Source organism: Hesperophylax consimilis, chromosome 13 (assembly GCF_061612785.1).
Source record: "Hesperophylax consimilis isolate HC1 chromosome 13, BYU_Hcon_1.0, whole genome shotgun sequence".
In the NCBI taxonomy this organism is placed as follows: Eukaryota; Metazoa; Arthropoda; class Insecta; order Trichoptera; family Limnephilidae; genus Hesperophylax; species Hesperophylax consimilis.
This window is the reverse complement of record NC_142848.1, coordinates 23,505,828-23,523,640: the sequence shown is the minus strand read 5'-3', so window position 1 is coordinate 23,523,640 and position 17,813 is coordinate 23,505,828. Positions and strand designations below refer to the sequence as shown.

General features: G+C 36.4%; 1 protein-coding gene across 4 annotated transcripts in view; it reads right to left on the bottom strand.

The window, feature by feature from the left end:
- Positions 1 to 17,813, bottom strand: part of RanBPM (Ran-binding protein M) — a 136,500-nt gene that overhangs the window by 6,540 nt on the left and 112,147 nt on the right. For 3 of the 4 annotated variants that reach the window (XM_089638888.1, XM_089638889.1, XM_089638891.1), the window contains exons 4-11: positions 12,616 to 12,800; positions 10,917 to 11,029; positions 10,213 to 10,364; positions 8,464 to 8,575; positions 6,728 to 6,898; positions 2,876 to 3,016; positions 1,880 to 2,028; positions 142 to 253 (exon numbers count right to left, since the gene is read on the bottom strand). In XM_089638888.1, coding sequence (XP_089495014.1) covers positions 142 to 253; positions 1,880 to 2,028; positions 2,876 to 3,016; positions 6,728 to 6,898; positions 8,464 to 8,575; positions 10,213 to 10,364; positions 10,917 to 11,029; positions 12,616 to 12,800 — 1,135 coding nt within the window. The remainder of the gene's footprint in view (positions 1 to 141; positions 254 to 1,879; positions 2,029 to 2,875; positions 3,017 to 6,727; positions 6,899 to 8,463; positions 8,576 to 10,212; positions 10,365 to 10,916; positions 11,030 to 12,615; positions 12,801 to 17,813) is intronic. The other variant, XM_089638890.1, reaches the window with a different exon arrangement.

Sequence of the window (17,813 nt, the reverse complement as noted above, 5' to 3'; positions counted from 1 at the left end):
AATTAATTATCAATTGGATCTGTTCTATGGTTATTGTAAACAGGGATCGCATATTTTTTTAATATTGTGTGATTCAATTACAACTGGAATTTTCCTTAGGCACCAGCAATACATAGTGTAATATTAGTGAGAGGTACTGACCGAGTATAGCAGAGTTGAGAGCGGAGCAGACTGGCTCCCTGCGAGCCGGGTCTAGCTGCCAGCCCACGGGACTGGCCCAAGGATTACTGTAGGCTAACAAACTGAATGCATCCTGGAAATAATACAATGCATACATTACTAACCAGTAATCAACCTCACACCCGTACTGGGGACCTAACATGATCGCCTTCAAATTGCAAACATTGACGCGATACAGGTATTCATCAATACAATGTTATGTAATACAGTGTAATGTTAAGCAATACAGTGTAATGTTATGTAATACAGTGTAATTTAATGTAAGAAACTGTAATGAAATGAAGCGTAAAAGCATTGACTGTTAGGCTGGCCGCATACATACGTTTTCCGTATTCAATTTCCGAATTCGTTTTCCGTATTCGGAATTCCGTGAGACTAGCGCAAACGTTAGTTTTTCTTCATTCGGAATGTATAAACGTCAAACGTCACGTAAAAACATAAATTTTAAACATGTCCCACCTAACAGCAAATTCGGCTACTTTACGCTACCTTATGTATGAGAAACGGCGATATTAGGTCAAGATCCGTTGGCAACACTGAATTACGAACGGAAATTTCCGTACGTTTGCGTCGGCACAAACAAACTGTATGCAATAGCTGCGTTCCACATGACGTCATTAGGTTTTTTCCATTCGGTTTCTCCGAACGCGCCGGCTCGCATTCGGAACGTGCGTAAGGAATTTGTTCCGTTCGGAACTAAAACGAACGTGTGCGGCAGTTAATGTATTTTCTACTGATTCCGTGCATTCGGATGTCCGAATACGGAAAACGAATTCGGAAATCGAATACGAAAAACGTATGTATGCGGCCAGCCTTAGTTGTCATCAACTAAAGGCAGCTTAGTTATCGATACTATCGGAACCATAGATAAAGTTGTACTGCCCTAAGGGGCCGTTCAAGTATTATGTAAGCACTATAGGGGGGCAGGGGGGTCTTTGCTTTGCTTATTTTTGATGACATGGGGGGGTGGGGGGGTCGAGATAGTGATTACGTCAGCACTGCTCAGCAGTAGTTATTTTTTTTTTACACATTGGCAACCTTGAAAACCGAATACACATTTGGGGATTCTCACAAATAATTAATACGTTTAGGTACTCGCTTAAAAAACAGAATACATTAACAGAAAAATGCATATAGATACCAATTTTTACGTAAGCATGGGAGGGGGGGGGGGTGGTAAGAGCTTTGCTTAATTTTGGTGACAAGGGGGAAGAGGGGGTAAATAATTGTAATAAATCTGCTTACGTAATACATGAACGGCCCCTAACACAAAAAAATGTAACTGTGCAGAAGTATTAACTTTCCGTGGCACGTCAAAACTTCATGCGTTGTGGCGGGAGTCCGGAATTGCATATTTGCCGATTTGCGTGATATCTAGTGCTAGTTTTATGAACTAAGTATAAACATATGGGGAATTCACTTCTCTATTTAATTTCATTACTGTATGTCTAAGGCATTATTGTTTTTTCATCAAAGAAATGCCAAAAATTTTACATAACAAAATGACAAATAACTGTATACGCTAGGATGTAAATTGGCAATTTTGTCACCGTATGGCAATTTTTTTTTCCACAACGATGGATTTATTGATATTTTAAGTTATTGTTTTAGTATTGCTATCGCTAGTCTGACATACTAGCGATATTCATAAATTTATATCAACTGCTCAGTTGTGTAATAACATCTATATAATATATACCTCTAGCATTTTCCTGTTGCTATGCGAGATGTCCTGTGGGAGTCGTTGGCTCATGGTGTAGAGTTCCTTGCCGAACTCCAGCATGCGCTCTACGGAGGCCCGGCTGCCCCCGCACACCTGGCGCCCGCTGCCAACCGACAGCTCCACCTCTGCAACCAAATTTACATTCACATTTCACATTGGATACTCCGGATGAGCCTTTCTTCAGTCTGCATCGGGACATCATCGATGATTTGAGTGGGTGAACTTTATTAGCTAAATATACAGATACACGGGACAAAGTTAATAAGCACATTTCATTTTAAAAACACTTTGTATCAGTTAGATAACAATGAGAAAAAACTATTTCAGTACGAAAATGAAAATAATGCATTTTAATAGCTATTTCGTCAAAAAAATATGGATATTTTTACATCTTTTCTTCACTCGGTGTTTTGACAAAATAATATTGAAATACGATTTTTAATTAAACCCAAACTTTGAAACTATTGTAGGTTCTTAGGTACATAGTTCGGGTTAAACAGGAGCAGAAAAAAACAAACCTTAAAACTTTCACACCAATAATAATGACCGCCAAGTGAACAATCAATTTAAATTTTAATGAAACAACTTTTGAAATACTTTATTTTCCATTTCCAGTTACTGAATTCAACTGATAAAATGTGCCTATTAACCTGTCGAAAATTATTTTGTCAGAGAATCTCCATTCATAAAATCAAAAGTGAAATTGAAAGTTTTATGAACACATGCGATTCTGATTTTACGCTTCATACATTTCATAAGTATAAAGGTTAAAATCCTGTATATTTACCCTTAATCATTGTCACAAGAAAAGTAACGGCGTTAAAAATGATACAAATTCCACTAGAATAATGTTAAGAATATGTAATGTCAGAATGGCATTTGACTTAAGGCTGATTTGAATGGCTTAAGGCTTTTCACGCCACAGCGGATGAAAATGCAGTGTTTAGTGGAGGATGAAAGTCTTTTTCATACCCATGTCGTCGTCCAGCAATATGGCCGGATCGGCGGTGGCATCAATGGTCGCCATCACTCCAGGCATTCCCTTCTGCACGTGGGGCGAGCTGCTAATTCTATGCGCCTGGTAGCCGTTACTGCTCACAGACCCATTTGTCCCTACAAACAAAACATATACCAACTCTAGTAATAGTGCCGGCTTGGTACATCTACGAGAGATTTATAAGGTTAGATCAGTCATACTCAACCTGCGGCCCGCGGGCCGCATGCGGCCCGCCGAGCTATTTTGTGCGGCCCTCCATACATTTAATATCAGGAACATGATTTACCAAATCTGGCATTCTATATCACGTTAATTTTGACAGTTCTAAAGTTAAATGGTTACCAGTGTTACTACCAACGAAGGCTATAATATAATTATTATAGCCTTACCCCCCCCATGGATTTCAAACATTTTGTGGAGAGCACTCATTTTGAATTTTTGTGTGGGGAATTATTATGTTTTTCAGAAATTCTCTAACAACCCCCCCCCCCCCCATGGATTTCGAATAATAAAAGGGGGAATCAAGCTCACACCGTTGGCAACACTGACCAGTATAGTGTTGCGGCCCGCGTAGCTTTACAAACATATGAATGTGGCCCGCAGAAGAAAAAGGTTGAGTATCACTGGGTTAGATCATCGTCTACGTTGACAGCGTTCGGCGGAAGCAACCAAATCATAGTATTCAAATTCTAAGATTCTAAATAGCGTTTAAAATTCAATGGAAAATCTAAGCTATATATAGCAAAAAAATCGAGTTCTGCTACTCTAACGTGAATACATTTTTTCATAAATTTTTAAGCATGCATTTTAAATTCATAATCAGTAAATACATTATAATGAACACTTTCCACCGCGTTCCTAATGTTTATAGGATAACAGTTGTAAGTGGCGCTTTTCATACATTTTCATTGTCGAGAATATGGTATATTTACACACATATATGTTCCTGTAGCGACGAACTTTACATTTGACATCTACGAAGAGCCAACCGAATCAGGGAAGTGGCACAATGTGTATTAGATGGTAGGGTATTGAGTGAATATAAAAAATAAGAAAATGTGTTTTCGTTAAGGTAGCTGCATTTTCAATACTTTTGGAATTTATAGCTTAGCGTTAAGTGGATGACAGAGGCAGGAGCTTTAAAATCGCAGTTTTTCAATTTTGCAAAAAACTTACTCAGCTTGACGTCGGATGTCACACGACAGCTTAACGCATACTGTGACGCAATGTCGTCGACAGAGGAAGCTTTGTGTTATTTAGGAATTATATCATATTACATTTTAAAAACCAACAAATGAAGACAAAGTCGGACCATGACCATACCCAACATAAGTGAACAAAATTTCTCACTTATCAATCATTGATTGAAGCAGGTTTAAGTACCATAATTTTGGTACATATACTTGGTCAGCTCCTGAACCTGTTCTCATGCTAACTTTCACTTACTTGTTTTCATACAGAATCTATTGTTGCATTTCTTTCCTTCTAATAACTTATAGGAGGCTTAAAACTTCATATTTTTGTAAAAATTTAATAAAAAAATAATGAAATGAAATCCAGGGATTTGTTTTGCACTGGTATCCCCAATATCTACAGTGGCGACGCCACCAACTGCAAAGTTATATGTGTCAATCTGTACAGTTAAGGGTTTCAAAATTCCATATGTACATAATATATAAAGTATAACATAGTCCTGGGATCATTTTGACTCGATCACCAATCACCAGTGATTGATTGAGTAACTTTTTCAAACAAGATTCAATGGTTTGATCGATGAGCTGTCAGCTCAGTCAGCAATGGTGATGAGCGAGGCGAGCAATCATAGATGTATAAATTTTGTAAACAGGGCGAATCGCATTCTCGCGACACAGAAATAGAGTTGGTTAATCTGAAACAGACTAAGGGGGTATTTCACTATGTGGGGCTAAATATCTGACTAGCTAGCCGTTGGCTGGCTTTAAAGATCAGAATAACTTCGTTATTCAACGGCGACCGTTTCACCATTGTTGCCGAGCTTCCGGATAGATAACACTCGAAATAGTCTGGCAACATCGCAAAATGTTTGCAGTTACCCAATCTACTGCAACGCCTGTCATGTTTTGCCGCAATGTCTATGGAATGCTAGCGTCAACGCCAATTGATCTGTGGTCAACGCCGTCATCCAGTTTCCTGCCAGAGTTCGCACACCGCAAAGTGTGCATTTTTTTGGTTATGTTATGTTGATTATCAGGTCATTTTAGATAGATTCGTGTCGAATTAATACATTGTTTCTTATTTTGAACACAATCAAATAATTCAGGATGGATCATACAAGCATTCAAATTCATTCGAGCTCTTAAAACTCGCGGCCTTCACATCGCCGCCCTTTCACCTGCTTCTGTAAATCAAAAACCTCGGTATCCATAATAATTCGCAACAAAATTCGACTCACTTCTCCGCTGTCAAACTCGGAATGTTTTGACGCCATCTTTGATTCGAGGAATAGCGCCTAACGTGAGGTTCGAGCACTGATTAGTCAAATCGAACTTTAACCCAAGCGTTAGCGTTATTCAGATATAGTGAAAACAAAAAAATGACTAATCCGCGGATTAGTGCTTAGTCAGAACATAATCAGAGATAGTGAAATATCCCCTAACAATGACAGCCCATTTCAGATTTCAAATAAGTCGTAACCATCTCTATTTCTGAAAAAGATTCGAAACACCTAGTCAACACAATTTATATATCTTTCGTCAACATTGACATCTTACCATGGAATTTTTTCTATGTTCAAAAGTAGCCAATTACTTCACCAGTGGGTTGTATAAAATGATTACCCAAGACTAGTATAACATTGTTTTCCCACTGAGAGCTCCATCATAAATACTCTTTCTGTTACATATATTGTTTATGAAGAAGAGGGGGAGGTTACAACAGAGCTATCAGCAATAAGCCTACATTAACCCTTTAACGGACCCCCACACAGGCAACTAATTTCTTGTATGGCATATTAAGGTTAGTAGTTTTACAGAACTTCAACAATTCATCAAAATTCAAAGTTAAGATCTGTGAAACAACTGGCACCAACTAATCCAAATTCAATCAAAAATCTGAGCATAAAAATTAAATCACAAAAAATCTAAAATGTAGCTGTCCCTTGGGTATATAGATTTCAAATTTAGCCCATCGTTCCACTGGCTCGGTAATGGTAAGGAATTGATAAATACCTAAGACAGTGCGCAGAAGAGTTCATTCAGTTCAAGCAGCACAGCCGAGCACTGTGGATTTTTCTGCACAGGGTGTCCGGTTTTTGTCGATTCCTTACTGTTACTGAGCCAGTGGGACGACGGGCTTATACTTAAACATCTCTACAAATCCCGGCTACCGGATAAGAGAGTCAACTGAGAGCAGGGCGTGCCCTGAGCCAAACGGCACCTGGTGATACTAAAATCCTCAAGGGCACTGTGTTAGGTGGACTCCAACAATTGCGCCAACAGAGAGCAGGGCCTGCCCTGAGCCAAACGGCGCCTGGGGATACTAAAATCCTCAAGGGCACTGTGTTAGGTGGACTCCAACAATTGCACCAACTGAGAGCAGGGCCTGCCCTGAGCCAAACGGCGCCTGGTGATACTAAAATCTTCAAGGGCACTGTGGTAGGTGGACTACAACAATTGCGCCTGCACAGGATCAGCTCTAGGGCATAGGTGTATTTTCAATTTATTTGCTATTTATAGCTTAGATCTTAGATTAAGTAATACTTTAGTCAATCGTGTGGAGAGGCATTAAAAAAGAGTGTGGTGTGTTATTCCATGCCAAGGATCTTAGAATAAAGCGTGAGGAGGGCATACCATTACTGGCGGAAGAGGTGAGTCCGTTTGTGGAATTGGAGGATGACTCCATATCAACATCGCTGCTGTTATCCTCGATGTTAGGTGCGGGGGAATGGTGGCCCTTGAGCGATTCAACCTCGGTGCCGTTCGTGGCCAGGTTTGCGTGCTTATTCGCTTCCTCTTTAGAACCTGGGCACAAACACCACGGGGATAACATAACAACATACTACAAACAAACATCAAATGCAAAACAAATTAAATTAATTACCTTGACCATCTTTTAAGACAACACTACGGATGGGATGTTTTACAGAATTTGAATAATTCATAAAATTTCAAAGTTAATTTCTCTAATATCAATTTCTGTTACTATCCAAGTACTGTGAAACAATCGGCTCATGAAGAAATAATAACAGAACTTGAATAGAACTTTCACGGAACTTGAATTATAATTTTGTAATTTGATGAATTTCTAAGAGTTTATTTCACTCTGGGATCTATGTCGTCTTCGGGGATGCTGAACATAATGTATTTTTAAGAAGAGCAATGGGTGAACCCAGGTCTCGATATATCTAGATCTCTAGGTATATCTAGATCTCTAGATCTCAATGTCTAGATATACCTAGGAAGGAGGAAAAGCTGACAGATATTAAAAAATCGTCAAGGTTATGTTATTTTCTGTGAAGGATTAAAATAGCATGTGATTAAAAATATTACAAAGCTATCAAATGAATGATGGTGACATGTAATACACTTAGTTGTTTGTAGATAATTTGAAGTAAAAATTAACAAATTTTAAATACATGCAGCGATATTACAATACCATATTTTAATGAGATAAATAATAGTACCTATATATATTTATGAGAAATCAAATATTTAACATTGTTTCAAGAAAATGTGATTAATGATTTGAAAAATTTTTAAGTAAGCAAACTCAACACAACAATGATCTTCTTAAAAACAAAAACTAAAAAAATCGTGAAGGGGTTATTTGCGAGACTAAAATTAAAGACAAGCAAGAATAAAATTAATGATAACTAATCGAAAACACTAAAGAAAACAAACTGTTGACACAATCATTTTTCCAGTGGCGAATTGAGGTATTAAACGACGTTGATTTCAGATTGTGATGTAAAGCTTTTTGCCAATGTTAATGTTTGTGATTCCATAGAATACATAGAAAAATGGTATTATATAGACAGACATTGTGGCGAACGGGATATGGTTTGAAAAAAGTGATGTTGCCAAACAGACTCGCACAATAACTAATTGGGAGTTTATTATCGGTGGTGAAATGATTGCATATTTTTGGCCATGTTAATCTTATGTTTAAAGTTGTTGAATGAGTGGTCGTTCAAATGTTTATTGAGTGAAATCACCCCTTAAGCATCAAAGGAAACAACCCTCGCAGTGTAGCATAAGAAATCTCACAAGCACAACAGCGTGCATACAGTGAAACTCACTTAAAAAGTTCCCACTTAACAAGTTTTCAAGAAGTTTGGTTTTTCAGTCCCTTGAAGAATTAATTTGAATAATGGACCAATTTATCCCACATATGGTTTTCCCAGTCAAAAAGTTTTTTTTACAGTCCATTGGAAAACTTCTTTTTTAATATGACAACACTAAAATATGTTTATATTTTTAATATGAAATATCAAGTTACCAGTGGAAAAATAGGACTTTTTGTTTGCTGCAAAGTTTGAAAGATTTTTGCAGAATAAATGATTATCGCTACGGGTGTTTGTACTCACCGTTGGTGTAATTGTGGTAGTTGGGGGTAGGGGTGGGGGTGGGACTGGAGCCTGAGTTAGAGTGGAGGATGACGGTGGTCTGCCCCCCACCTCCGCTACGAGCCACGCACATCTACAAATATTGGAAATTAGTTCTATATAACAAATCTATATTTTGGCATTTTTGCAACATATTGATACACATTCTTATCATACTTAGATAAAACTAAAAGTTTAATTGACAGCCCTGCACACTAGACACCCATCATGAATTCAAAGTTTCAATCAATATTGCAAAAAGATAATGTGCCATTTTTTTTTTTCATTGTTTTCCATATTTGAATTTATATTCTATGAATATGTACCTCATAATTAATCTATTTATTATACACTTTCAAGGGCTTTTACATTTGAAAAATCACGGGATATTACAATTGTAGGATATTTGTGATGCTGAAAGTATTTTTAAAAAAATTGTCTCAGGATCGCCTTTCAAAAACAAATATCCATTGTCAATTTTCTTTTCAATATACTGAACTCGTTTATACCTTTTTTGACTGACAAATTAGAGAAATTTAACTTTCGAAAAGAACACCATAAAAACTTGTAAAATAATCTGTCAAAAATTTAAACAAAAGAAATACATATTTCTAATGTATAGGATTATTAACGCAGTAAAATAATGTTGGTGGAGAGAGAGAGAGAGAGAGAAAGAGAGAGATGTTTGGTAATAAAGTGCAACAGTACTAATCATGGAGTAAATTTAGTTAACACAAATATGTGTATGTAGTAGTCAATGGGTACAAAAGAATAAAATGTTTACAGGAGTAATTAATTAAGAGGTATGTGTATATTGTACATCTTAGATCATACCATTTCCCGGCTACCTCAGAGAACCGACTTAATAAAGATGTGTATCGTATTAGCAAATCGTAATTGCGCTTGCAAGACCGGTTATGTGAGTTTTACCAAATTTTACACGGTAAGCAAAGAACTTCCCAGATTAACATTCAAATGCATCAACAAATAGCACTTGAATGATTATTATGCGATAATGGTTAAACTTGCACATAGCCGAGATTGGACCTGATTCCTTTTTTTTTTTTAATTTTTTGTGTAAAAAATTTTTTATGTTCTATTTATAAAAATTGTTTTTACATGTATATCTTGAGGTGATTTTGTACAAAAACGGCGCTATATAAATCATCCAAACATTATTATATCGTAAGTATTTCCCCTGAATAGCTCTTTGTATATCTATAAAAATGATTTATTTCTCTCATGTTACAAAAAAAAATTGAATGCCAAAATGCAAAGTCTTACCATATTTATTATTTAATGTGGTACGAGGTTTTCCTGTAAATAAGTACAGTATAGCATCTTTTTTGTTCAGTTGGCGCGTGTGACAAGCGAGAAAGCAGAATATTCATTTGCCAATCGAATAACATTTATTGGAGTATTTGACGAACATACTGTGGAACACCAGACCCTTTTTGAGGGAAATCAATAGTGGAATCAAAAATGAACTCTAAGGTGTCTCAAGTGCAAGCGATTCTGTTAAAAAAAAATATGCACTTTCTTATGGCATACAGGTTTAAATCGCATATCAAAAAATTCCAGCTAAGGCGAAATTCCAATGTCAGTAGCGCATGAACGGTTTCTCAACAAGAAAAAATTCTTGTCACTAATGCACAAACAGTTTTCCAGAGGTTAAGCTATTGGAAATCAATGAATAATGTACAGAGTATATAAATCAGTCAGTATATATACCTCTGAGTCAGATCCGTTAACCATTTCGACAAACTGTCTGCATTTGAGCATGAATAATAAGTTGTGGTTTTGTTCTAGGAGGTTGGGGTATAATCTTCTGGTGCTTTCTATTGCTTCTCCCATGCGACCTGCTAAAACTAACTTCAAAATTCCTGAAACAGACATTTAAAAATTTAATGTATTTTTGACATTTGAAAGGCTCCCATTAAATGCCGAAGTCCACTTCAGATTTTGAACAGAATGTGATCAGCGGAAGAGGACAACATGTCACCTACAATCAAAGTTTAACGGTGACCTCTCAAAATTTCAAAAAAACCAAATGGCGCTGGATGGCCTTTTAATGACAATGTTACATTTGAATTTCTGCAAAACCACTAGCCCTTAATTAGATAATAGGTCACAATATTACGATTGGTGCAAAGATGACATTTCACGGGAAATCTTTTAACTGTAAGATAATGGAGCAAGATTGACCAGAACCAATCCGTGACTGTCTTTAAAGATAGAAAGTAATATTTTATTAGTTTCAAAAAAACTTTCAAAAGTGGCACCACCAAAAGAAGTGGAAAAAATTGCACAAATGATGATATAAAAATACAACTTGTTATTTATCAAGATTTATTAGAAACTGGATGATACCAGATGGAGGATCAAGCAAACTGTTATAACAGTAATTCAAACATCAGAGCATAACAATAACTCACTTTGTCTATTTTTAATGGAAGTAATTTCCTCATCGAACACCTGTCCGGTGGCCCGAGCAAACGCCTCGGCAGTTCCGCAGTAGCCATGATGCACTAAATATGTAGAAACCATCCTGGAACCATACAGAACGCATTGTTGCATTATGACCAATCGTACTAATTTTAAATAGAAGAAAATAGTGCTTAATGATATATAACGTACAATATTCTACTCCTTCTTTCGCCAACGTTTCGAACACTGTAACGCTGTTGGAATCCGAAATATTGGCTAGTTAAGGAGGAAGGACAACACGGCATAAAAACCCAAAAATTAATCACTATAATACTCAAATCATATAACAATTATTTTAACTAGTCCAGTGCCAACCACTCCCATGGGCGGACCAATCATATGTAATTTTAATGGTAACAAACGCTAGAATTTGTTAATGGTACATAATGTACAAAATCATAATTATTTTTTGGGTAATTTTGCCGTATTGCGCTTCCTCTGATGGTTTTCTCCGAAATTTTGGCTAAAGAAGGAGGACGCACATCAAGGCAGAATAACCCAAAAATTAGTCATGTCAAAAATTTTTTTTTTATGTGAGTACTGCACAAGAGTCTCAACTGCTCCCAGAGACTTTTTAATTTCGGCCTGTGAAGACAAGCGATGCCATCATTTTACTTTAAATTATAGTATTTTTTTTATATAAAAAACAGTGAGCTGCTGTATCTAATTTAAAAAGCATTTCTCTGGCAGTGATATTAGTACTAACGCGCATGGTTTTTTTTAATATTACTTAACGTAAACTACCTCCTACGTAAACTATTGTATCTTCAAAATGCTGATTGTTGAGGAGAGCAGTTTAAACCATTTTAGGTCATACAGCACAAGGGACTTACAATAAATGAGAGTGTAAAAAAACCTGTTAACAATTTATTTTGTTAATTCTCACATATAATTTGAACAGTATCCAGACTAGACAGTTTACGTAGGGGGGGTCGATATGCCACTATGTGATACGAAGCGCGTATAATCTCTGCTATGCGAATGCATAGGTGTGTTTGTTTTAAAGCAAAATATATAACTGTCTAATAATAGAGTCATAACTAAGACCCAGAATCATTATTACAATACATGGGCTGGGCTGTAGAGTTTAATCAAAAGTATATTTGCGATGAATACATAATTAACAAATCAATTATTCTGAATGGTTGTCTTCAACAAGGCCAGGGTAATCTCAATCACATTCAACTGAGAGCATATGCCTCAGAGCATACCAACATAAATTATTCTGAATGGTTGTCTTCAACAAGGGCAGGGTAATATTCATTCATATTCAACTGAGAGCATATGCCGCAGAGCAAACCAATATAAATTATTCTGAATGGTTGTCTTCAACAAGGGCAGGGTAATATTCATTCATATTCAACTGAGAGCATATGCCGCAGAGCAAACCAACATAAATTATTCTGAATGGTTGTCTTCAACAAGGGCAGGGTAATATTCATTCATATTCAACTGAGAGCATATGCCGCACAGCAAACCAACATAAATTATTCTGAATGGTTGTCTTCAACAAGTGCAGGGTAATCTCATTCACATTCAACTGAGAGCATATTGGGGATGCCTGCTCCCACAGTTGGAAACAGTTGCGACACTTGTGAGGTATTATTCATTCATAATCAAATCATTCAGTATAAAAATTCGACTCACTTCTGCATTATGGCCTGCCACTCTCCCTGTGCGTCGGGCAGAGGGAACTCGTTGATAGTCAACCGGGTGCGCGCGCGCAGCTCTCGTATCATGTCCTCAATATCAAACACAAAGGGCTGCTGGCCAAAGTTGGCGTCCACAACTTCGCCGGGCGTCTGCAGCCCCACCGTCGGATACAGGTTCGGCTGAAACCCAATTACACACATCATTATTATGTCAAATTTAAAAATGGTAAGCCATTCATTTGTAATTTAGAGTTTGTGTGTTTATTTTCGAACTGTTTTGAAATAATCAATCTAATGTTGAGAAAATGTTTACGAATTAAGCTATCCTTTATTTATTTGAATGCCACACAAGAATTCCTGATCACAACCATCTAGAGTCAATGAGACTATGTCATATCCAATTAGGGTACGTTGTGAGGATGAAGGAAGCGGGGAGGGGAAGGAGATGAGCAAGAGAAAGGTGGGGAAAAAGCTGCGTATTCAGATCTGTTCACCAAACATGGCAAAAGGCATTTCAAGCAATGTTTCAATTCTGAATGGTGATTTTTTTTCTCTCTTCCTATCTTCCACTCTGGAACGTTACGCAAATTTATATGAATATATTATTCTTCTCAATTAATTCGTTAATTGTACAACAACATAAATTAATTAAATAAAATTTATTTGCCCATGCCGGGATTTGAACCTGCGACGACGGGTACAAATGTTAGATATCCGCTAGGGATTCGCCGGCATTCAAGCGGTTAAAAGTTTAATACAGAAATACTGAAAATGTGAAAACTGCTGCATCGGAATTTTTACAATTATTTTATATTATTAATTGATGAATACTGCCGACACCGAAAAACTTTTGTGTGAATTATTGCAATCTGGCACAATCGTGTCATTTGCAACAAATGTATTTTCAATTTTGCCGGCCCAACAAATAAAAAGCATGTTATTTAACAACCAACTTACAATCATATCCGTGGTTTTCAGTTGAAAATATTGTACTTGCATGCTTAAAAATTGTGATACTGTGGCATTTAGTCTAGAAATTTGCATTGCAATTAGTGATGTATAAATTCCCGGGAATTTATTTCTGGGGAACATTCCCGGGAATATTCCCCTGGACGGGGAATTTTGGGAATTTTTATTTTAACAACATAATACCTCAAAAAGAATAATATTTATTAAATAAAAAATAAAATATATACACATATGGTACATATAGAGCAGGATAGATCCATAAAAACTATTCCCATATACAGGGTGTCCGGAAACTCGTAGTACAAGCGGGAAACTGGTGAATCTACATCACATTTGGAGTCGATTTTGTAGTATATATTTTTTTTATTTGAGCTTTCGTTATCGAGTAAATCGAGTTTGAAGTTGATTTTTTTTTATTTTTTTTTTTTAATCAAATTCTTATAAATTATTACTGAAGATCAAAGTACCCAACTAATTAAAACTATTTGAAAGTAAAACAAATGAAGAAACTCGGATTTGAAGCATTATTTTGAAATCACCCTTCATTTAACCCGGTGTAATCATAAAATATTTCTGCTCTGCAGGGTTAAAACATCTGTTATTCAACCCTAAACACCAGAAAAAACTTTAACCCTAAAATAGCCGAAAAATATTTTTTTTTGGTTTTTTTTTTTTTTTGAAAATGCTCAAATCAAAAAACTTTATGTTTTTTTGGGTTCCCCATGTGGTGTAGATTCTCCAGTTTCCCGCTTGTACTACGAGTTTCCGGACACCGTGTATATAGGAATAGGATCCAAGAGAAAAATAACAAAAAAACACCAATCAACATTATTTTAAAGTGAGTAGTATCTCTATATAATTTTATATTGTACAGTATTAGTAGCCTATATACACTTTATGCTAGTCAACGGTACATATAAAAAATCAATCGTAAAACTGTAAAAATGACACAACTTCACAGATCGTTACTGTTCATCTGATGATACCGATTGGACACTGACATTATCAACTTCGCTTCCACTTTCACCTTCATATTCTTCTTCTTCTTTTTCTTCATCCGACCCGGACGAAGTTGTTGCCGACTCAGGATTATCTACGTTTTCTTCTTCCTCAGCACAGTCAATTGGATGTTTGCGTTTGCGAGTACCAGATAGGTTTGAAACGTTATGATGCGAAGCAATCTGCTCATCCGTGGAAGAAAGGGTTTTCTTGGGAGCAACTTAAGAGCCTCTTTCAGAGGAAAGAAGTTTCCAATTGTGTGCCACAAATGTTATTTTCCCTGCTCTTTGAGTTGTTAGACTATTCCTCCGTGTTGTATGAATGCGACTAAACGTGCTAAAAGATCTCTCAGTGGCTGCTGAAGTAATGGGAGCAGTCAATATTCTTATGGCAACCTGTGACAAATCAGAACATCCGCACATCCCCTTCCACCAGGTCACTGGCGTGATTTTATCGACACACTTCCATAGGAATGCCTTGCTCCATGATTCTTCTTTAGCCCTATAATTGGCTAAATCAACAAGAACATTTGCACTATCAACAGTCTCCATATGACTTGCTACTTGGTCAATGAATTCAAGTGCTTCAAGTTGCTGTGCGTGGCTTAGCAGATGTCCTTGGGAACCTGGATCTAGTAGGGCAGCAGCCAGATGTATCGGAGCAATAGAAAATTCTTTGCGCTGCGCCGCCTTTTCCAGTATTTGCTTCTCTTCGGCATGTGACAGTAGAGACGCTGGAAGAGTTTTACTTAGACTGCTCTCAATATCCTCAAAAGCATACAATGCTTTGTGTGTTAGTGGATCGTCTCCCTCTAGCTGTGTAATCCAGGAAACAATCGGTAGCAGAACATCGGCTAATGATGTCACTCTTGTCCAGTAAACATCATCGTCCAACAGGCTGTTCTTCATATCACGAGGTAAAGATGAGGCAGCTTCGTTTATTGCAAATTTTTGCAGGCTTACTTTACATGCTAACACTCAATAAAGCATCCAAGAGAAGAGTAGAAACCATTTTATTAAAAATAAAATAAATTCCCCGTTTTCGGGAATTTATTTCAGGTCGGGGAATATTCCCGGGAATATTCCTGTTCCCGGGAATAATCCCGGGGAATATTCCCGGGTCTACATCACTAATTGCAATAATAAATAATTATTCGAAATAATGTGATGGTTAGGAATAAGAGAAAATAATTTTCGATGCGGATGGGTAGCAATCATATTTCCAAAACCAATGTATAATTTAAATATAATAATAATACAATTAAGAGATTACACATATAAAAATAATTTAAATGAAGATAGTAACAGCACATAATTGAATGGTGTTGTGCATAAGAATGATCACAGATATTAGATTTCTTTTTCAGTAAAAATAAGGGACATATACATAACGACAGTCCACAAGAACAATGTCGGATGCGCATATTAGTAGTTTTGCAGTAGAGCTGTTTGAAGTTTCTTTTCTGCATTTTTACTGTTTTTGAAATCAAGAAACATACTGTTGTTTGATATTTTGCATTAACCCCTATTTATTTAACTGGAGAAATATACTGTCCAGGGGTAAAGTGGGCTAACTTTGTGGGTGATTCTTCATGATTTTAGAAGTAGAAAAGATAAGTAACTTTTCTCCAAATTCCAAAGTTTTAAGCAGTGGCGGCTCGTGACTCTTGGGTGTTCTAGAGTGCTTATATTACAAAAAGTGGCATTATTGATGTTTTTGTAGCTGAAAACAATATTTTTTTTTTTTGGAAATTCGTTTTTTTGTATGAAAATCTTCAGACAAAAATTCGATTTTCGAAAAAAAATAAAAATTGTTTTCAGCTACAAAAACATCAATAATGGCATTTTTTGTAATATTAGCACTCTAGAACACTCAAAAGTCACGAACCGCCACTGGTTTTTTAAGGTAGTTTTTAGGTTAAAAAAAAAATTGAATTGTTTGTATGGGAAAATACATATTCTTCCATGAAAAAATATTTTAGATCAAAAACAGTAAAAATGTAGACACGAAACTTTAAACAGCTATACTGCAAAATTAAAAATCTGCACATCTGACATTGTTCTCCGGGACCGTCGATATTATAGTGATAATTGTACTGGTAATATCTAATGCTAGGAGACTTCGTAAGATAAGCTTAGTTATACCATTACCAAAAATTACTTTAAAAAAAAAATTGATTTGTGATTACTGCACAAGAGTCCCAACAGCTCCCAACCTCCGTGGTCGAAGGGTAAGGCTCGCGACTAGCAATCTGAGGTCGCTGGTTCAAATACTGGCGTGAGCAAGTAAATTTTATCTGATGAATTTGCTATTTCACAAATCATTCATTTAAAATAATATACAGTATAGTTGCGGCATATTCCAAATTGCAGGGTACTCTCAGTATCGCCTTGGTGTAAGACCACCATTCAGAATTGAAACTTTGCTTGAAATGGCTTTAACCGTGTTAGGTGACCAGATATGAATAACCAGGTACATTGTGAGGCAATGGGGAGGGGAAGGAGATGGGGAAGACCTGGCTATTCAGATCTGGTCACCAAACATGGCTAAAGCCATTTCAGAAATGTTTCGATTCTGAATCGCGGTCTTTCCCCAGGGCAATATTGAGAGAAAAATTTGAGTGTGATAAGAGTGCTATGTTAAAAAAATTCGATAATATTGATGTTGTTTAGTCCAAAACGATTTTTTTTTTCTTCGAAAATTCGATGTTTGTATAGGAAATCTCAGTTTGGCAGTGAGCCGCACGGATTTCCAGAAAACTTCATACAAAATACCAAATTTTTAAATAAAAAAAAAAAGAAGACAGTTTCAGCTACAACATCAATAATGCCATTTTGTAATGATAGCACTCTAGTTCACCCAAAAGTCACGAGCCGCCACTGATTGAGAGTAACGTCCAATCTGGAATATGCCGCAAGTATACAAAATAATATTATTTATTTAACTAATAAATTGTGAAATAACATAAATTAATCTAATAAAATTTTCTTGCCCATTTCGAGATTAAACCCGCCACCTCCGGATTGCTAATCTAGAGCGATACCCCTCGACAACGGAGGCCGTCAAACTGATATACCATGCCCAATTAATGATCCAATTATATAATATTATTTTCAACAATTTCTTCTGTTAGTTAAATTCAACTCCTGAACAGAAATTTTCCTGGTTCAGAAAATGTCACTAGATATTACCAAGCACATGAATTCAGGAGAAGTAAGTACTAAA